This window comes from Rattus norvegicus, chromosome 12, assembly GCF_036323735.1.
Source record: "Rattus norvegicus strain BN/NHsdMcwi chromosome 12, GRCr8, whole genome shotgun sequence".
In the NCBI taxonomy this organism is placed as follows: Eukaryota; Metazoa; Chordata; class Mammalia; order Rodentia; family Muridae; genus Rattus; species Rattus norvegicus.
The window spans coordinates 19,224,303-19,246,204 of NC_086030.1; the positions used below are offsets into that span (position 1 = coordinate 19,224,303).

General features: G+C 51.5%; 1 protein-coding gene across 6 annotated transcripts; it reads right to left on the reverse strand.

Annotated features, from left to right (window-relative positions):
• Nucleotides 1-242: 242 nt before the first annotated feature.
• On the reverse strand, nucleotides 243-18,710 carry Chst12 (carbohydrate sulfotransferase 12). Of its 6 annotated transcripts, XM_017598322.3 has the most exons (3): nucleotides 18,566-18,676; nucleotides 14,159-14,356; nucleotides 243-1,894 (listed from the first exon to the last, which is right to left on the reverse strand). In XM_017598322.3, the coding sequence occupies exon 3, from the start codon at nucleotides 1,815-1,817 to the stop codon at nucleotides 558-560; it is 1,260 nt and encodes a 419-aa protein (XP_017453811.1). In that variant the 5' UTR covers nucleotides 1,818-1,894; nucleotides 14,159-14,356; nucleotides 18,566-18,676; the 3' UTR covers nucleotides 243-557. The 6 variants fall into 6 exon arrangements, with proteins under 6 accessions (XP_017453811.1, XP_006248997.1, XP_038945315.1 ...); XM_006248935.3 differs by lacking the exon at nucleotides 14,159-14,356 and having other exon boundaries at nucleotides 18,566-18,710; XM_039089387.2 differs by lacking the exons at nucleotides 14,159-14,356; nucleotides 18,566-18,676 and adding an exon at nucleotides 18,535-18,559.
• Nucleotides 18,711-21,902: the final 3,192 nt, after the last annotated feature.

Sequence of the window (21,902 nt, forward strand, 5' to 3'; positions counted from 1 at the left end):
CATCGCCATCACCACCTCCACCGCCATCGCCATCACCACCTCCACCACCATCATCATCACCACCTCCACCACCACCTAAAATACCTAAAATACCACCATCTAAAACAGCCAGCTTCAAACTTAGGCTCTTCTCTAGTTGAAGACACCTTTGAGGGTTCCACCTCCAGGGGATATCCCATTAGCCCCTGGCCCCCTTCCTGTGTGTGCTTTCTGTGACCCAAAGCACCACAGGAGTACAAGGGTGCGGGCTCCACACTTTACTCCAGCTTCCTCCCACTTTCTTATTAAATATATCTGAAATATATTAATCGTAGAAAACAGTATTAACACAGTGTCCCATGAGTACAGGCTGTGGAGTAAACAAACCCAGATTGCAAAAGGGTGGGGGTGGGGGTGGGGCGCGAAACTCTGGAGAGTGAGGTGCTTGGGTTGTGTCATCCTCTGCCTGTCTACACCAGGGAAGGTACAGGAAGCCAGGAGAGAACCAGGAGGCCACGGGGTCCCATTCTCAAAGGACCATCTCAGTTTCTTGTGGCAGCGTGAGGGCTTATGGGAGCTCAGTCCCTGAGCAGGTTTTCTGGCTTGGGGTAGCCAAAGAGAACAAAGTCGGCCTCGTAGAGTTTATAGAGCTGTTGCCTCCAGGCCAGGGGGATGTTGGCAAACCAGTCTTCCTCCCAGCTGCTGGCGGTCCTGTTCCGGTAACTGGGAGGGAAGTGGAGTTGGGAGTCTACCTTGAGGGACCTCAGGAGCTGGGCAGCATCCTCATCCAGGGTCTCCAGCTTCCCCACGAAGTCGTAGTCTATCTGGCACGGGTGGCAGAGGCGGTACACCTGTCGCCAGTGCTCGTTGAAGGGCGCCAGCTTCTCCGTGTGTGGGTCCAGGAGGTACTGGATGAAGTTGGCGAAGGAGACCTTGAGGCCTGCGCTGAAAGCCTCGCTCACCGAGGCGGGCAGGCTGGTGTGGTTGGCGTACAGCCGGAGCATGGGCACCGCGAACTTGCGGTAAAACTCCTCGTTTTCCAGCTCGAACTTGCTGCGGAAGGCTGAGATGAGGCGCACGAAGGGGTCGCGCACGAACAGGAACTTGGTGTACTTCTTCAGCTTGACCTTCATGAGGTGACGGGAGAACTTCCCGTAGCGGCGCCAGAACTTGTTGAAGGTCAGGTGCGTGCTGGTGTTGTGCACGTGCTCCCGGGGGATGTCCAGGGGGTCTCGGTAGGGGCTGCCCCGGTCCAGCAGGCTCTCGCTCAGCACGATCATCACTCGCTTCCAGTTGGTGCAGGCCACCTTGGGCACGTAGCAGTAGATGACCCCGTGGCGGTCGTCCACAATCAGGTGGTTCAGTTCGTAGTTGGGGATGTCGTCAAAAGAGCGGTCCTTGGTGGGGAATGCCAGGCTGGCGTTGGCACAGAAATCCCTCAGCAGGCTCCTCCTCTCGGCCTGCTGCCTGTCCCGGTCTGGGTTCTGCTGGGCATCATGGGTGGACCAGTCGTAGCCTCTCACGTTCTCCTCCATGTGGCTCAAGACTGGCTTGCTGGGGGTGAGCACCGGGGGCTGCTCAGTTTTTCTCCTGGAAAGGTCGTTGTGTTTCGCGTCAGAACTAAGGAGCGTGTCCAAAAACTCGTCCACATCGGAAGCCAACACGTTCTCCTCTGCCAGCCCCTGGGTGGGAAGGGGTTCTAGGATGTGTGGCCTGGACAGGGACGTATGCAGATAGAAGTGGGCAGTGCCCACGTTGTCCCAATATACAATGATCAAAAGAATCATGAGGGCCGACCCTAGTGCCAGCCACAGCCGGAAGAGCCGCGGCTTGGTCATGCTGCCCTGGGCAGGGCCACACCTGGCCCTTCACTTCAGCCTTGTGTACCGCTGGGACATGGTGCTGGGAGAGGGACCTGGAGAGGCCAGAACACACCAGGTTAGAGGTTCAGAACAACACGGACTTTTCTCCCACATGCAGGGCCTTGGGTGGCCCGGTCCCCCTCCTCCACTTCCCACCAACCAACCCATTTGCATGTCCAGCCTCTAGCCTTCGTGTGTAAATTCTGGTTGGGGCTTCAGTTACTCCACCATGGGGTATCACCAAGGTAAGTAGAGACCTTTTTGTCCCTGCACTGAAAAAGGTTAAGGGGCTAGGCAGATGTCCCAGAGGATAGAGAGCTTCTTGTGCAAACATGAGAACCCAAGCTAGATCCTTAGAATCTGGTTCATCCAGGTGTGGCCAGGCACATTGGCGACAGCCTTAATCCCAACACCAGGGAGGCAGAGGCAGGCAGATCTCTATGAATTGGAGGCCAGCCTGGTCTACATGGTTAAGTTCCAAGACAGCCAGGACTATGTAGAGAGACCCTGTCCCAAGAAACAGAAAATATGCCTGGTGTGGGTACCCTTTTAATCCCAGCACTTAGGAGGGAGAAGCAGGAGGGCCTCTGACTTTGAGGCCAGCCTGGTCTCTACAGTAAGTTTCAGGACAGCCAGGGCTACACAGAGGAACCCTGTCTACAAACCATCCCCACCCCACCCCCATGCAAACAAACAAATGGATAGCTAGTTCTTATAATCTCAGCAAAGAGATAGCCAGGAGGCTTCCTGGGCTATGCTGGCTAGCCTGGCTAACCTAGTGGGCAAGCCTCATGTCCTAGAGAGACAGTTTCAAAAGAGAGGGCACACGGCCCCAAGGGAATGATGCCTGCGGTTACCTCTGACCTACACATACCCTACACACATGTACACCTGTACATATACACACCCACCTACAAAGACTAAGACAGATGGTTCTGAGGACGAAGACTGAGGTTGACCTATGGCTTTGTACACTCCCGCACAGACACACGGACACATAAAATAAATCTTAAAATAAAAAAATAGAAAGGAAAGGAAAGGGTTTCCTAGAAACTAACCATGTGAGGAGGTGCAAGGAGGAAGGAGAGGAAGTTGTTATGAAATGTCCCTCACCAGGAGGCTGAAGCTGCCCGTGTCCTAAGACCCTTCCACTGTGCAGTCTCGGGCTGAGCAAGTGCAGCTGAGTCAGGCCCTACCCAGCATGCAGCGGGACATCAGTCAAGCGACCTGCCTCTGGCACACGCTGGGCCCCATCAGAGTGCCCAGATGGCATGAGCCTAAACCACGCCAGGGGTGAGTGATCTGGTTCTCAGGTTCCAAAGCAGGACCAGTGTCCCCAAAGAACTGCAGCTGTCCCATCAGGGACCAGGGTCGTGCTCACAGTGGCTTAGTGACAGGTCTAGTAACACCCATTCCACTTAAGCTCAGCACCGAAGGGAAAGCACATCAGGGTCACCTGGGAGATCATCCCTCACAGCAAGCAGCAGGGTCTCCTGGGAGATCACCCCCTCACAGCGCAAAGCAGATACTACCATTGGCACCCAAGTGCAACCACGGGGCCAAAGCAGGAAGTTGATCTGGAACCCCATCTACTGGTATGGTAGCCTGGGCCTTGATCCTACCTGGTGTCGACCGCTAGGAGGAGCTGGTTAGACGGTGTGGAGTGGGATAGACAAACTGACTCCCTGCCACTCTCCCAGCAAGACCCAGAGGGGCCTGGGTACCACCTTTACTCCCACTTTCCAACGGGACAGAGGCTATCAGTCAGACAAACACTAGCCAAAAGCAAGCAGAAGCAGTTACACTAAGAGCAGATGAGGAAAACTTCAGAAGAACTCGAGAGAAGGAGAGATGTTGCACCATCACAGAAAATTCAACCCACGAAGAAGACAGAAATAACCACAGACACATACGTATCACACAATAAAGCGTCAAAATTCAAAAAAATTCAAAGCAAAAAGCGAAAAACTTCAGACCGGGGTGGGGTAGCTCAGTTAGCAGATATGGAGCCCTGGACTCTATCACCAGAACTGCAAAAAACTCGTTGTGGTGGTACATCCCTGCAAACTGAGTACCCGGGAGGTGGCGGCAGGAGGGTCAAGAATTTGGGGTCAGGGGTTGGGGATTTAGCTCAGTGGTAGAGCGCTTACCTAGCAAGTGCAAGGCCCTGGGTTCGGTCCCCAGCTCCGAAAAAAAAGAAAAGAAAAAAAAAGATTTTGGGGTCATCCTGGGCTACGTAGTGAGTTCAAGGCTAACCTGGGCTACATAAGACTCTCTCTTCAAAAGAAGTTGGGGTGTGTGTGGGGGGGGCTGCACATGTCAGAACACACAGGTGGAGGTTGAAGGACATCTCTGAAGTTGGCCCTCCCCTCCTGCCATGTTTAGAGGCAGCATCTACTACTCCAGCCATAGCGCTTATTACCAACACTTCCGGCCAACCCTTCCCTCTCAGCCCCCTGCTTAGGCTTAGGAGCGCTGTATTAGATACACTGTATCTGGCTCTCTATGTGAGTTGGGGGTGGGGGGAATCCAACTCAGTCATCACACCTACACAGCAAACACTTTACTACAGAGCCACCTCAGCCCCTTGAAGGAAAGACGTAAAAAGACATGGACTGAATGAACACCGAGAACACAATGCACTGAAACCCACAGACTCCAGGCTAGCAGGGCTCTGGAAAGGAGACCACAGACCAATGGTCTAAACTCGGCCATTGTGCTGGTGCTTGCCTGCCATTCCAGCAGAAGCGAGAGGATCTCCACGAGTTCAAGTCCGGGCTGATGCATACAGTGAGGCCTGGACTAGTAAACAAGCAAACCAGAACAAGTACTGACCTATTTATACAGATAAACAGATGATATCTGCCATAATATCTATTATCCATTTATATGTTATATATATAAATAGATAACATTTATAAATAATAAATATCTATATAGATGAAAAACTCCCACCTCTCACAACTGGGGAAAGAGTGAGATAAACCAAACCTTTGCAGGGAGAAACAAGAAGGGCTAGCACAGAAATCGCTAAAACAAAATACAGGTAAAATAGAGAAACCAATGAAACAAAAACCTAGTTTTCAGGCAAGAACGGCGATGCCCCGTGTACATCCCGCTGTGGTGACTGAGATAAAAGGACTGTGAGCTCAGGCTAGACCAGACTCCACAGTCACACCCTGTCTATAAATACTTCAAGTATCAGGCCAGCTACAGAGGCCCATGGAAGAGGGAATTGAGTGGACTGTGGAAGCCACAGCTCCTCTCTCACCGGGACGTCCCATAAGGTCCCAATGTTGACTGACTGAGTCTGCTTAGTTGAAATGGGGGATGGTGGGCTGGGGGTGTGGCTCAGTGGTTAAGAACATTTGCTGCTCTTGTACAGGACCAGTGTTTGTTTCCCGGGATCTGCAGGGCAGCTCACGACTGCCTCGGAACTCCAGTCCCAGGGGATCTGACACCACCTTCTGGCCTCCATGGGCACCATGGTATATGGTACCCAGATGCACAAGCACACAAAATTCTCATATACGTAAATTGAGTGTTCAAAACAAGCAAACAGGGCTGGAGAGATGGCTCAGCGGTTAAGAGCACCCGACTACTCTTCCAGAGGTCCTGAGTTCAATTCCCAGCAACCACATGGTGGCTCACAACCACCTGTAAAGAGATCCGATGCCCTCTTCTGGTGTATCTGAAGAAAGCTACAGTGTATCTGGTGTATCTGAAGAAAGCTACATTATATATATAATAAATGAATAAATCTTAAAAAAAAACAAGCAAACAAAATGTGGAATGAAGGTGTGTATAAAAATAGGTCTGTCAATAAGTCACATCTGGGTTCTTCTAGGAAGTAAGACATGGTACTAAATCCCAGAGTTTTCCTCTAATGCCACAGTGTAGATGAAACTCGGAGTTTCATAAACAACAGGCAAGCACTCTCTGTCTGAGTCACACCCCAGTCCCTCACTGGGGGATTCTAGGCAGGGGCTCTACCACTGACCCATGCCCACCCCCTCACTGGGGAATTCTAGACAGGGGCTCTACCACTGAGCTACACTCCACCCCCTCACTGGGGAATTCTAGACAGGGGCTCTACCACTGAGCTACCTTTCCTATCTGAAGATTCCCTTTGGACAGTCAAACTCCATTCAGCTTTGGAGTTGTCTTGGTGGAACAAGTCCACACACAGCCAGACCTGGGCTAGTTGCAGTCTCTCTCAAAGGTGACAAACCTGTGGGCTCTGTCCACTGAGACACACTCACCTTACAGTCCGAGAGGCCAGGGTTCATTTTCAACATCAAGGAGGCCTCTCTTAGCCTGTCTGACCTCAGACAAACCACATAAACAGCAGTTCCAGAACTGAGTCAGCTGCATACAGGAAAGGGTTCTGTGTCAGCGGCCCTTTGAAGGGGCCCACTCTACCACTTAAAAGTCACAACTCCCAGGACTGCAGGGATGGGAGCAAAGGAGAGAAAAGGCCTGTCATGTTGGTACCACCACCAACCAGTTTTATTTTGTTTTTAAGTAGTTTGTGATCTAGGGATGTCTAGCCTTGTTTCCAGACACGTGGGGGTATGTTACGCTGCCTTCTGTGAGGGTTGGGGAGTCAGCAGACAGCGGTGAGGCAGTGAACCACAGCCATGAGCCCTGCCAGCCTCAGAAACAGTCAGGGACCACAAATGACCTCAGAGAGTAATTTTCCATTTAAAAATTAAGTCCAGAATCTCCAACTCTTTCAAAATAGCAGTCAACACAAGGCCCGCTGCTCTGAAGCAACGGGAACAGGGGTAGGGCGGGCTCAGCAAAAGGACTCCGTCAGGTAGACTTGCGACAGCTGTGGGACCAGGGCTCTGCCGTCAGCAGGACACCTCAGACGCTGGGTCTCACCCACATGCTCAACCTGGAGACCTTCCCAGGACTGGGGCCCATGTGCTCCCAAGTGTTCTGATAACCGGGGAAGGTTCGACACCAAACACAACTGCCAGGCAGGCGCAGTTGCCTGCGACACGGCTACCAGACATTTCTCTCACCCACCACATACATAACACAATGCCACAGGCAAGCCAGGTAGCCAGAAGGCAGATGCCATGTTGGGGCCCGACCGTTTCAAACCAGCCTCACACCAACATGAGAGGCTGGGGCCACCTTGGCACATGCATCCTGTGACCTGGGCCACATTCTGTGTAGTCACCGTAGCTGGGAGTGAGGGCGCGAGGCAGAGCCACACTCCTATAGAGGGTGGGATCTATTTTTCAGACTCAGGACCATCAGGTAGGAAAGTCAAATAACGTGGGAGGGTTTCTTTTGAGTGTCAACAGGACGAGGCCACTGGAAGCCCAGACGTTTAGCCAAAGGTTATTCTGGGGTGCAGAGATGGCTCGGTGGGTAAAGTGTGTCAACTCAAAAACACAACTGCCTCTCACAGGGGACAAGATAGTTTATTCTGAGCCTAAGTGAGTGACCAGGCCCGGGCACGGACTTAGGTTACCCCAGATTCCATGTTCCAATGCAGTAACAGTTCGAAGTCATTAATAGTAACGGAGCAAAGAAAGGCATGAAGGAGGGTGCTCTTCAAATACAGCGGCAGACACCAGTGTCATGGAGGCGGTCACAGCAAACTGAAGATCTCTGCCCTCGGCCTCAGAGGCTGAGGACAGTCTCTGCTTTTTGGTTGGGGGGAGCTAGACATTTGTTTGTACACGCCCAAAGGTTTGCCTGCTAGTCCAGAGGATGCCGGGCCAGACAGAGATGGGCAACAAATGGCTATTAAGGCAGTCAAAGACTCTTCAAGATAAACTGTAATTAGGCTGTGGACCTGCAACATCCCAACCTCCCCCGTCACTAACATACAGTTAACACACACATATATACACAGACATGACACACGAGGTTATTCTGAGTGAGTGTGTGTGTGTGTGTGTGTGTGTGTGTGTGTGTGAAGGTGGGTGACATGAACGTTCAAATGGGGAAACTAAGACTGCAGCTGGGACTAATGGGACACACTTATTACCCCAGCAGTGACATAAGGAGGAGGCAGGAGTTGGAAGGGTGGCAGGGCACTGCACTGCACACTTTAATCCCAGTACTCGAGAGGCAGGGGGATCTCAGTGAGTTCGGGGCTAGGCAAAAATCTGTCTTAAAAAAAAAAAAAGCAGAGTGCTCTGACCAGTGCAGTAGACCTCTTCCAGCCATCCCACGCCAGAACAGAACAGAAATCTCAACTAAAATCCCAAAGGCTTGCTATAAAAATTGACATATTTGTAAAAAAAAAAAAATCATTATGAAAGAACTTAGGTCAAAGCAAGAAGACTTGTCCTCCATGTGGCTGTCTTTAAGCTGGGACACTGTTGTCTGGGCCTGCACTTCTTGGCCTTCATAATCACTAAGGCAATCTCAATCTCCCTTCACCCTTCCCAATCCCCCCACCCTGCTTCTCTCATTCACTCTCCTTTTCTTTGTTCCAGCCTTTTTTGGAGCATTGGGGACAGAACCCATTGCTTCATGGGTGCTAGAAAAGCACCCTACCACTGAGCCACGCCCCCAGCCCCTCACTGGGGGATTCTAGGCAGGGGCTCTACCACTGAACCACGCCCCAGCCCCTTACTGGGGGATTCTAGGCAGGGGCTCTACCACTGAGCCACACCCTAGCCCCTCACTGGAGGATTCTAGGCAGGGGCTCTACCACTGAGCCACACCCCAGCCCCTCACTGGGGGATTCTAGGCAGGGGCTCTACCACTGAGCCACGCCCCAGCCCCTCACTGGGGGATTCTAGGCAAAGACTCTACTAAGCTACATTTCTGGGGTTGGGGATTTAGCTCAGTGGTAGAGCGCTTGCCTAGGAAGCGCAAGGCCCTGGGTTCGGTCCCCAGCTCCGGAAAAAAAAAAAAAAAAAAAAAACTGGGCCAAGCTACATTTCCTATTTTGGAGACATGGACTTACTGAGTAACCCTTTCGGCCTGGAACTGGCTATGTAGACCAAGCTGTCCTTGAATTTGTAGAGATCATTTTGCCTCTGCTGACATTAAACGTACGCACCACTATGCCCTGGCTCCCAGTGCCCTTTTAGCTTTTTATTCTGAGACAAAATATAAACTTGGCTGAGTTACTCAGGCTGTTCTTGAACTCATTCTTTCCCAGGCAGACTTTATACTTTTGATTCTGTTGCTTCAGCCTCCTAAAACTAGCTGGGGTGACAGGCTTGTGTCAGGCCTGGCCCTGAACAGATCTGGAACTGATCCTGGTAACATATCAGGTAGTGACAGAAAGTACCTTTGACGTGTATTGAATGGACTTAGCTCGTGTAAACCAGTTATCCTTAGATCAGGGAACACAAACTTGAGTATTATACGGAGTGTTGAAGATACACTAGGTATGGTGCTTGTCTTTGAAGAACTCCCAATCGGGTTGACCTTGTAGTCTGTACTATTTGAAAGCTGCAGACTGAGGACTCAGAGACTGGCAGGTGGGAGGGGGATCTAAGGGCTCATAGCCCGTGCACCTGAGACCCAGCTTTGCAGAAGCAATTTGAGGTCAAAGACCAGATTTAAGCTTGATGTACATACTCCCCCATGCGTGCACGTATCTGTGTGTGCATGCATGTGATGTATGCCTGTGCATGTATCTGTATGTGCATGCATGCATGTGTGTGTGTGTGGGCACACCCAGGGAAAATGAGTCGACAGTCTCAGATATCTCTCCACTGGCACCGTCTACCTTGTTTTTGCTACAGGTGATTTTTCTTCATCACTTGCCCAAGGTCGTGGGTTCACATAGGCTAGGCTGCCAAAGCGCTCCCGGTCCTCCTGGCTCAGCTCTCCGAGCTCGGATTACAAAACATCACCACCACACCTCCCGGCTTTGCACATAGATGTTAAGGCTCAAACTGGGGTCCATGTGCATCAATTAAGGCTTTTTCTTAGCTCGCCCTGTCGCTTTTGAGGTGGAGTCTCAACTCTGTAACCCAGGAGGCTGCCTTTGGATTCCTCATGCTCCTGCCTCAGCCTTAGTGCTGTGAATGCAGGTGTCCCTGTCACACCCTCCACTTTGTTCTCAATTTGCATAAATTAATATCAGCGTGAATGTTTGTTGCACAATTTTACTCACGCACGCCGTCTGCCTTAGTGTGGGGGATTAGCTGGAAAGGAAGGGTTTGCATATGTGTTCATGTGGATTCGCGTGAGCATGGGTTTGCATGCCACAGCACTTATGCCAACATTAGAATGTAAAGTTAGTGTTGGATGTCACCTTTTTCCTTATACTTAAAAATAAAAATGTGTATGTGTGTTTTGCCTGCGTGCATGGCTAGGCACCATGTGTGCGTGATGCCCAGGGAGGCCAGAAGAGAATGTGGGACCCCCCAGATCCTGGAGTTCCAGATGGTTATGAGTTGCCATGTGGCCTCTGGGGACTGAACCTGGGTCCTCCGAAGAAGCAGCCAATGCTCCACTGAGCACCTCTCTAGACCCAGCCTTCTGCTGGTTTTAAACAGGGTGCCATCTGGTTGCATACAGGAAGGTAGCTGACCTTTAACCTTCGGCTGACTCCTGTCCTCACCTCCCAGGAGTGCTGGGTTTAGAGACTTGTGCTACTGTGCCTAGCATTACATGGGTTCTTGTCAGTCCTCGGGCTTCTGTGGCAAGTCCTTGGTCCACTGGCTGTCTCCCGTCATCCTAAATGAAGGATTTTGCTAAGCCAGTGAGCCCAGCCCTGCTGGTCCCAGGTGGCTCGCCTCATGGTGGGACTGGTAGTGTAGCCTTGGTATGAATAGCAGAACTGCATAGCTCGCTGCCTGCAGAGGTCTGGTGCCAATGCCAGTCGTAAAAGTTTCCCAAGGCGCTGGAGAGATGGCTCAGCTCTTCCAGAAGACCCGGGTTCGATTCCCAGCACCCACATGGTGGCTCACAGCTGTAACTCCAGGATCTGACACCCTCACACAGACATACATGATATTCAGGCAGGCAGAGCTTCAATGCACATAGAAACCAATCAACCATCCTCAGAACCAGCATACTGAGACAAGCCTACAAACAAGGCCTCTGTACCTATGACTCCATCTACCATGTAGAAAGCAGCGAGGATCACTGTGGCTGAGCGTCAGCGTGTGAGCGTTGGAAGCATCTTACTATTCTTAAGGCTGGGTCTCATGTAACACAAGGTCCTCCTCCTGCTGCCCTGAGCTTCCCACTGCGGGGAGGACAGACATGTAGCACCACACCCAGCTGGAAATGTTAATTGTAGTATTCATATGCCAAACCCCATTCAGTTACATATTACATTAAATACATTAAACAAGAAGAGGGTGTTTCATTTGCGTGTCAGTCATTTCTCAAGAAGCCTGTTAAGAAAGCTCAGAGGAGACAGAGTGACTCAACTGTTAAGGAATGCCTTCCCACTGGGGTTCTGGAGCCCCAGAGGAGGTGCAAGAGTAGGCTGTCTTCTGACATACCTGTGTCAGACAGTGGCTGGCTTGGCCTCTGTCCTTCTGTCCTTCCCTCCCTCCCAGCAGAGCACACTGCTGTCTGTCCCTTCACACTTTCCTATGAAGCTTCTGACTGTGTGATTAGACAAGGGAACAAACCCCCAGCCCGCATGGCAAATGTCAGTAGTTAGGAAGCATTCTACAGAGCAACAGCTAACACAGGGAGCGTGTGTGCACGAGAGGATGAGCGCACAGACCTGGCTTGGTGGCTCATGCCAGTAATTCTCAGCTACTTGAGAGACTGAGGCCAGAGGATGGCACATTCCAGGACTGCCTGGCTACATAGCTAGTCCAAAGCCAGTACTGGCAATTTAGAAGACTTTGTATCAAAATGAAAAGGAGAAGAGGGAAGAGCTCAGTGGTGGAGCCCCTGCCTAGAATCCCCCAGTGAGGGGCTGGGGGTGTGGCTCAGTGGTAGAGCCCCTGCCTAGAATCCCCCAGTGAGGGGCTGGGGGTGTGGCTCAGTGGTAGAGCCCCTGCCTAGAATCCCCCAGTGAGGGGCTGGGGTGTGGATCAGTGGTGGAACATATGTGAGAGCCAAGGTTCTATCTCTAGAACAGAAAACAGCAGTAGACCATAGCCAACTTTATTTGCAGAGTCTGTTCATATCCCCTGTCCCACACTCCTCTACCCACCCAGGCCTCTCTCAGCTCTCACTGTATTGCTCAATGCCCCAATCCCTCTCCCTGTTTCTACCCTCCTACCTTCTTGCCACATTGCTGTGGTGAAAGCCAATTAGGACATGTCTCTGTCCCTAGTCCTCTGATCATGGTGTCCCCCGGCTTCTGATTCTAACCCTTTCTGTAGTGGCGAACAGACCATCTGTCCTCTTGGTCACTGCAGTATAGCCAAAGAGATTCCCTGTCATTCATTAGTGGCCCCGGCGGGCAGGTTCTTGCTGCACCGATGTAGGTCCCTCTACTGGGCCACTCTCAGGGGCCCTCCTTCCTGATCAGGCCTCAGAGAGTAGGTCCTAGGACCCACAATCCCTCAGCCGCGCAGGCCCCCAACTCTGCCGCTGCTCACCACATAGCCACGGGCGTATTCCATTTCTTTTCTACGGGACCTGTCACATCTCAAACCCATCACTGTGTGGAGACTGTCAGAACTCGCACTAAGGAACTCTGGGAGGGAGGACCCATCTTGTTTGCCACAGCAAATCCTCAAGGCTCTGGGCATCGGGCCCATGTGAGGTAGGCATCAGGAAGACTGACACCATTCTCTGCCATCCGAAGGTGGAGAAAGGTCATTGGTGTTCTCTCCACTTGTAACTACGTTTAAAAATCCCTTTGCAGGAACCGAGATGGTTCCGTGAGTAAGAGTGCTTCCTGAATAAGCGTGAGGGTGTGAATTTGAATCCTCTCACCCATGTAAAGACCTGGACGTGTGTACACATGTACCTGTAATCTCAGGTGACTGGGGGTGAGTGGGAGACAAGTGAGTCCTGAGGCTTTGCTGGCCAGCCAAGCAAGAACAGTAAACGCCAGCAAGACTCTGTCTCAGAAAGAAGGTGGTGAGGGCTGAAGAGATGGCCCAGCAGTTAAGAGGACGGGGCGCTCTTCCAGAGGACCTGGGTTCGATACTCAGCACAAACACACACCAAGCAGCTCACAACCGCCTGTCGCTCCAGGCCCAGGCCTTCCAACACCTCCTTAGGGCTTCTGTGAGCACTTGGACACAAGTGGGTGCACACACACACATACACACACACACAGAGGAATAAAAGTACATGTTTTTAAAAAAAAGAAACAAAAAGAAACAAAGACAAAGCTAGGGGCAGCATGAAGTCTTTGAGGAATGGCCAAGTGACTTAGCTAAGACCGGATATGGATACCAGCGGATACCAGCGAGAACAATAAGTAAATGCCTTCAGGAAACCCAAGCCAGCCAAATAGGGGAAGTCTCTTGCCTAAGACATCAATGCCAACAGAGACTGTTTCTGTCTATAATGAGAACAGAGGCCACCAAGTTCCTTAACTAACAGTATTCCTTCCCTCTTTCCCATCCTCACAGCTGCTTCTGCCTCAGTTCCTGTGCCCCCCCAGAGATAGGGTCTCACTATGTAGCCCAGGCTGGCCTTGAACTCAGAAATCCACTCACCTCCTGAGTGTTGGTGCCTATGGGACTTTGACTGCCAGCGATCTATCTGCTGCACCTGCTAGCGCTCGCTCACTCCGTAGCTGCCACTTGGCTCTAGCTCTGACTTCCCATCTCAGCAGGTGACATCACAGTGTGTCCCCTCCCCTGCCAGCCCTCTCAGGCATGTCACGACTCTCAATTAGAGCAGCAGCCCGTGTTTACATACACTGCCACGCTATGGAGAGACTGTTCGCAGCTGGGACTACCAGGACGCCGTCATTATTTTTTTCTCTTCCCTCCCGCACAACAGTTTATTTTCCCGGGAACTAATAACGGTCTCGTGTTTTCGTTTGCTTTGTTTGCTGTGTGCTCAGGACTAATCCAGCCTCCACTCTGCCAACTGTGTCAAGTCCCCTGCAGCTGTTCCAGCGCAGAAAGCCTCCTCCAAGCCCATCTCCTCCCATAACCCCATGCGCTGCTGGGGTCAGGAGCACCCGTGGCCATGGTACCCTGCCGGTCCCCTCTGCCTGCAAGGCTCTTCTCACCCTTCTCCAGGGCACACCCTGTGCTGTCCCCTTCCCCTCCAACTGTCTTTCTCTTTTTAGGCTCAACATCTTAAAAGGGATACAAGCTGGCCGGTTACCCTCAAGTCCGGGAGGGATAAATCTGGACAGTGTATTAAGTGTCTAGCCTATGCTCTCTTGCCTGAGGATGGAGTTCAAGGGGGACAAGGTTTTCCCTCAGGAATCCTCTACTTACGTATTTATTTGCATGCCTGGGCACGTGCATGTGATGGCCAGCAGTTGAAGGGAGGTGTCTTCCTCGATCCCTCTCTGGTTTATTTTTTGAGACGGAATTTCTCACTGAGCCCGGAATTCACTGATCTTGTCAGAACGGTTGGCCAGTGAGCCCCAGGATCCTCCTGTCCCTACTCCCTCTTTTCCGCCAGCGCTGAGCCTGCAGGTAGATGTGGCCACACTTGGCTTTATGTGGTTGCAGGGGGATGCAAACTCAGGTCCCTGTGCTTGCACAGTCTCTTGCCCATCGAGCTATCTACTAAATCTTTTGTTAAGTTTTTGAGACAGGTTCTCACGTAGCTCAGGCTAACCCCAAGCAGCAGATGACTCTGAACTTCTGACCCTCCTATATTCATACTCACCTCCACCAATCAGCTGTGAGCTACCGGGCCCTTTCTAACTGGCGTTCTTTGTTGAGACAGGGTATCACTACGTAACAGAGGCTGGCTCTCACCCCCTGCCTCAGCCTCAGAAGACAGCCCGTGCCACCATGCCCCCACCTCGTCCTGTAAAGGATTATTAGTTACTTATGAGGTTTGGTTTTTGTTTGTTTGTTTTCGTTTTTTTTTTTTTTCAAGACAGGGTTTCTGTGTGTAGCCCGGGCTCTCTTGGAACTTACTTGGCAGACCAGACCGGCCTCAAACTCAGAGAGATCCACCTGCCTCTGCCTCCAGAGTTGTCTCCACTGCCTGGCTCGTTTATGAGTTTCTTTAGAAACTAACCAATTAAGTGTTCCAACTGGAGGCTGGCCACGGTGGTGACTGGTGAGTGTTTTCTTTCTGGCTACTCCAGTTCTGAGAAGATCAGCCATCCTTTTGGCCAATGGGAAAGGCGGGCAGTATGGGTGGGCTGGTCAGGCTAGCTCCAGGACAGCCCTTCCCTGCCCCCACTGGCAACTGAGTCTGCTGTTTCCCATTTGGAAAGTTTCAGAGTTTCTAAATAGTTTAGCAACCTCGGTGGCTAACAGCAGGAAGTATTAAGTGAGAGGGTGGGCTATTTCCAGCCACATCTGTGGGCCAGTCACAGCCATCAGTGGGGGCTGCACACACTAAAGGGGTGTGAAACTCACAGCTAGCCCTTCTGGCTCCAGCTCTTCCTCCTCCAGACCCTCCTCCTCCTCTTCCTCTTCCCATTCCTCCTCCTCTTCCCATTCCTCCTCCCACTCCTCCTCCCCTCCTCCTCCCACTCCTCCATCTCCACCTCCTTCTCCTCCTGCCTCCACCTCTTCAGGACAGGGTTACAGGCACACCACTTCCTGGCTACTTTTAATAACTGGACAGTGAAGACATACACTGTTTAAAATGGTAGTCCAGGGTGGAGGGTGTGGTTCAGCTGGTAAGGTACTCACCTAGCACGTGCAAAGCCTTGGGTTCCACCTCTACCACACATAACCCAGGCATAGTGGCCCATGCCAGTAACCCCGGGACTTGGGGAGTGGAGGCAGTCGATCAGGAAGGAGTGCAGGGTCAGCCTGAGCTACAGAGGTAAATGAGACCAGTCTGGGTTACATGAGACTCTGTTTTAAAAAACTACACAGTGAGCGGGGCATGGTAGCACAGGCTTTAAATCCCAGCCCAGCACTTGGGAAACAGGCAGGCGGACCTCTGAGTTTTCAAAGCCATCCTGATGTACAGAACAAGCTCCTAGACAGCCAAACAAAAGTGTGTGTGTGTGTATGTGTGTGTTTGTATGTGTAAATGTGTGTATGTGTGTATATATATGTGAATGTGTGTGTATGTGTGTATATATATGTGAATGTGTGTGTATGTGTAAATGTGTATATGTGTGTGTATATATGTGAATGTGTGTGTGAGTGTGTGTGTGTAAATGTGTGTATGTGTGTGTGTATATATGTGAATGTGTGTGTGAGTGTGTGTGTAAATGTGTGTATGTGTGTATATATATGTGAATGTGTGTGTATGTGACTGTGTGTGTATGTGTAAATGTGTGTATATGTGTGTGTATATATATGTGAATGTATGTGTATGTGAGTGTGTGTCTGAGTGTGTGCGTGTGTGTGAGTGTGTGCATGTGTGTGTGAGTGTGTGTGTGCGTGTGAGTGTGTGTGGTGTTTTCCCACCTGATTTATTTCAGTCCTATGAGTAACCAGGCTGTTTTCACTCACAGTACTTTCTGGCCTGGCCTTCCTAGAGCAGAATCACCGCCCCACCCAGCCCTGGTGATCATGTGGTAATGACCATGAGCTGTCAGTCCACAGTCAGCTAAGTGTTAGCACTTACAAATCACACTTTCCCACGCCTCCCCCAGTACCCAGCATGGTGGGGACCGGCAGGACTTGTATTGCTTCTTTCTTCTGCCCAATTCTTATAGAGATCCTCACTGCCCAGAGAAGCCCCAGGGGACCTCAGGCTCTGCACCCCCTCCCCCAGCCACTGTGCCACACCCACAATGACACCACTGCATCTCCCTAAACCCCAAATTTACCTGCCCTTCCCTCTAGGATCAAGGGTTTACCTCTAACAGACCCAGTCTTGGCTCAATTTCCAGCCACGGAGCCTGGGTATCCAGGCTCTTCTCAAGCAGAAATACATTCTCCCAGAGCTGGGAGGACGGCTGAGTTAGTACAGTGCTCGTCACGCAAGCACGGGGAGTCCAGATCCCACAGAACCTGCAGTGTAAAAATGTCTCACACAGTACTGTGTGCCTGAAAACCCGAGGCAGCCAGCCTTGCCAAATTGGTGAGCTCTAGTCCAGTCTGTCTCAGAGGAGGGTATGGCCGCCCTGAGGACGACACCCAAAGAGGTCCTCTGGCCTCCAAGGCACCTGCACACACACATGGACTCGCATACAACCCCCTGCCCGCCCACCAGAAACTAGTCTTTCTCCCCACAGGCCCCTCGTGAGCACAGCCACTCAGTGTCTCCTGAATTGGCTGCTTCTAGTCTTCATGCTTAGTGTTTCTTTTGTTTGGTTAGCTTCTTTGAGACAGGGTTTTTATGTAGCCCAGGCTAGCCTTCAACTGTAGACCCTCGTGCCTCCACCTCGAGTGCCAGGAGTACAGGTATGTGCCGCCTTTCCTGGCGTCCTCTGCACACTGCGAATGTCTTTCATACAGTGGCACTCCAACCGTACGATATATCACCAAACCAAATGGACCCGAAGCACGCCGACCTGAGCTACCCAGGGCCCATGGTTTCCAGCATGCCACCTAATTTGGTGGTTTGCCCATATAACAGGAACTGAAGACGCAGACCCACAAATACAAGATGGCAATAAACAGTCACCACCTGCGTGCAAGCAAGCTCAGCCCCAAATCCTAGCGGCTCATCTGCAAGGAAATTAAACATGAAGATGCAGGCAGGCCCTTTTGTGATTTTTGTTTTAAGTCAGAATCTTACCCTGTAACCCAGGTGGGCCTGAACCTCACTATGTAGCCCAGGCTGCCCTCAAACTCACAGCAATCCTCTTGCCTCACAAGAGGATTGCTCACAAGAACTGGCACCACACTCTGCCTCAGGCAACTCCCGAAGTTGCAGTATCATACCATGCACACAGCAGTTTCCTAACAATCTTTTTCCTCTCCTTCACACCCAGAAACAGGACCCTAACTCATGTCACCAAGCCTGGAGTCACACTGTGCGGGGGTCCCAGCAATCGAAGGCTCACAGCACCGTTCTACCCCAAGGGTCACATTCCCATTCAACTCCAGGGTTCCCAGCAAAGCGTGGGATTATAAAATAAATAATTTAAGAAGGGTGCAAACATTACAGCTCTCTGTGCGACAGTCAGGCGGATGCGCGGTGCCCAGGGTCTGCCAGCGATGTCTTCGTGGCCAGAAGCCCAAATAGAAGATAGGTCCTACTGTTAGCCACTAATGCTCCGCTTCCTGTGGCCCACCAGGCATGGGGCTGCTGCTGGGGTTACCCGCAGCAACGCACAGGAGAGGAGGATGCTCAGTTGACTGGGATGAGACCTGGGGCCAGTGCTTGCTCTGTGCAAAAGCTGGCTTCAGAGACAGCCTCCTGCAAGGTCTTGCTGGGACACTGCAGCACAACAGTCTCTGAACAATTGCTTTCTCGCCTGGACACCCAAATAGCTAGAGGCAAAACTGAGGTGTCCCCTTCCAAGCCAGGCGCTACTACTGCAAAGGAGATCGGCCAAGTGGCCACACCTTCTTCCATGCATTCTGCAGGGCTGCACAAGAAGATGGCTCAGAGAAGACACGCGCTTGGCTAAGGTCACACAGCCAGCTGGATAGAAATGGGATTCGAACCCGGGACCACGTGGGAGCTGCATAGCCAGGCAGAATGAGGTACGAATCTGCATCGCCAAACCGTGGATGATCGCCCCACCCTAGGACCCGGGACTCCCACGCACCCCTCACTCCGCTCCAGCCTGCGATTCTCACCTAGCGCCCGCTACAGTCACCACCGCTGCTGCTGCTGCTGCTGTTGCTGAGGCTGCTGATTCTGCAGCCGAAGTCGCCTCCTCCCGCTACAGCCCCGCCCGAGGCGCGGCCCCGCCCCCAGCCAGACCCCCCCTCATCTTCTCGCGAGAGCTAGCAAGCGAGACTACGCCCGTCCTTGATGCGCCTGCGCATTTCTCCCCGTTCCTGCCCTCGCAAGCCAGTGCCATGTGGCATCTTATTTACGGCCAGAGATTGGTCCCACCTTGAGCAGCCCACCCCTTCCGCAGCAACCAATCCGAAGTGGGGGAGTGGCTGATCTCAAGGGGGCGTTGCCCTTCCTCGTAGTTTGAACTTGGAGCGTGGGCCATGCAGGCTGCCAATCCTGTCAGAGTTTACGGGGCTTAAGAGAGACCGTGCAGGTAAACCTCTTAGTGAGAGCCAGGCATCAAATAAGGTATGGGGAGAGGACGGAGTAGGTAAATAGAGGTGCTTGCCCACGAATGTCAGAACCTGTGATCAGATCCTTACAGCCCACGCGCAGGAGCCAGACTCCGTGGTGCCTCCCTGTAATGCCAATTGTGACAAGATGGGAGGCAGAGATAGAACCAGCCCTGGAGGTTGCCGCCTCCCTGGCCACTCTATATGGTGAAGTTTCAGACCAATGAGAGGCTCTGTCTCAAACAGAAGTTGGAAGATGCTTGGGTTGTCCTCGGAGCTCCACACATCACACATGAGGTGCACCCATGCGCCTGCAACAGAAAGCTAGCAAGGTGACACTTAGAATCCCAGCACGGGGCTGCGTTCTCAAAGCAGGGACTCATTCTGTGCCAGTGCCAGTGGGCTTTCCCATAGCCTAGGGTTAGAAGCTTCTTTCTATAGCAACATGATGCAGGAGGGCAGAGGGCAGAACCTTGGAAGACTTATTATATTTCTGTGACAGACGATCCATTTTACACTAGGACTCGAAGCTTACAGCTGAATCCCCTGGGTTGCCATGTGTGCGCAGGACCTGCCCAGGCTGCTGTGACTGTAACACAGACCGAGCCTCGACTACAGATAGATCTTTTCCTAGGGTTCTGCAGGCCAGATGCCGGGAATTGGGTAGCAAGCAGGTTGGTTCTAGCAGAGAGCTCTGCAGGAGCATCTTCCAGCCCTTCTTTTTATGTGTGCTGCAGCCTGGGCCTGGATTTCCATTTTCATAAGGGCACAGGCAGGCAGGATCAGCAGTATCCCATGACCTCATTTTGTCATCACTCTACGGACTCAGTCTCCAAATAAGGTCACTTCCAAGGCACTGGGAGCCTCTCTTTCCTTTTGGGGTTGGAAGATAGAACACAGTTCAATCTATGACTGTAACTTCAGGGCTCGGGTGTGGCTTCACTGGGTAGAAGGCTTGCTCAGCCCTGGGCTCCATCCCTATCAACTCATAAACAAGGCATGATGGCACACATCTGCAAGCCCAACATTCAGGAATTGGAGGCAGGAGGGTCAGGAGTTCAAAATCATCTTAGGATATACAGTGAGCTTGAAGGTAGCCTGGGCTATAAGACACAGTGTCTCCACCACCACCACCACCAAAAACCCACACAAACATCCAAAGCATATATATATCATATACTGAGGTTTTTGAGCCAGGGTCTCTCTATATAGCTGGGGCTGTCCTGGAACCAAGCTGGCCTAGAATTTACAGAGATCCACTTGCTTCTGTTTCTCTGCCTCTCTGCCTCTCCTCTGCCTCTCTGCCTCTCTGCCTCCTAAGTGTTGGAGTTAAAGGCATGCACACTATGACTGGCCAATAAACCCTATTGCATTTTATTTAAGCAGGTATTGTGGTACTCGACTGTAACGCCAACACTTGAACAGTGGAGACAGGATTGCAAGTCTGAGGCCAGCCTGGGCTACCTAGATGTTATTTTCTATTATATCTGCTGGAATGGCTCAGGTCAATGTAAATACTGACAACTCCAAATTCAACTGAAGTTTCAGAGCAACTGGGTGGTCTCCATCGCAGGTGGAATGGCACTGTTGTGCTGCCTCTTTAAGAAGCCACCTGACATGCAATATAGAAAGTGCCCTTTTGGGGTTGGGGATTTGGCTCAGTGGTAGAGCGCTTGCCCAGCAAGCGCAAGGTCCTGGGTTTGGTCCCCAGATCCAAAAGAAAAAAAAGTGCCCTTTTCTGGGCTGGGCAGAGGGCCCAGTGGGGAGGAATGCTTGCTGAGAAAGCATCAGGACCTGAGATCAAACCCCCAACAACAATGGAAAAGGCTAGGCTTAGCCCATGCATGCCTGTGTCATCAGTGCTGGGGAGGGAAGAGGAGTAGACACAGGAGGCCTGATGCAGCTCCCTGGCACCAGCCTGGCTCCAGATTCAGATGGAGACACCTTTCTGAAGGGACTAAGATAGAGTGTAACACAGCCTGTGGCACACAAAAGGTGCTGTTCTAGCTTGCTTCCTGTTGCTGGGATAAACAACGGCCAAAGCAATCTGGAAACCAAGGAGGAGAGCGTTTCAGCATACAGGTTACAGTCCATCACCCAGGGAGATCAAGGCAGCAGCTTGAAGGCAGGAACTCAAGCAGAACAAAAGAGGAACTAGCTGGCTGGGCTAGCATTGACACGGCCCGCATCAGTGACAATGTCACCACAGATAGTCTCTGGCCAGTCTAATAGAGGTATCTCTCAGTTGAGGTTCCCTCTTCCCAAGTGTTTCTAGGGGTGTGTCAGTTGACAGTAACTATGACAGGCACACACACACACACACACACACACACACACACACACACACACACACACCTTCTTAGTGAACCTACAAATCTTCCCCTGCCTAAAGAAAGTCTGTAAATTAGCACCCTCATGCTTTTCTTCCTGGGATGCCCAAAGCCAGTCTCCATAGTCTAGTGATCATACTTATCTAACACATAGGTGACTCGTATGGAAATCAACCAGAATTATCTGCTCCTTTGAAATTGGTTATTGCATTTATTTTTAAGTGTGTGTGTGTATGTGTGTGCGCACACTCAAGTGTATTGTGCATATGAAGACAACGGACAATTTGTTGGTTTCCCCACAATGTGGGCTCTGAGCATCAAACTAAGGTCCTCAGGTTTGCCAGCAAGTGCCCTGAACTGCAAGCCATCTCTGTGACTCCTGAAATAGTTAATCTATATTCTGTTCATTTCTCCTCTATTTCCCAACCCACTTCCTATAGTAACACCATGCAGAAACATCCTTACTCTACGAAACAGCTTCCTGGTATCAAGCCATTTACAGATAAAGAAACAGTAGTTAGGGGCCAGTAAATATCTTCAACGACGTTATAGAAGAAAACTTCCCTAAC

Coding starts and splice junctions, on each gene's coding strand:
- Chst12 (XM_006248935.3), bottom strand. CDS start 1,817: ATGACCAAGCCGCGGCTCTTCCGGCTGTGGCTGGCACTAGGGTCGGCC.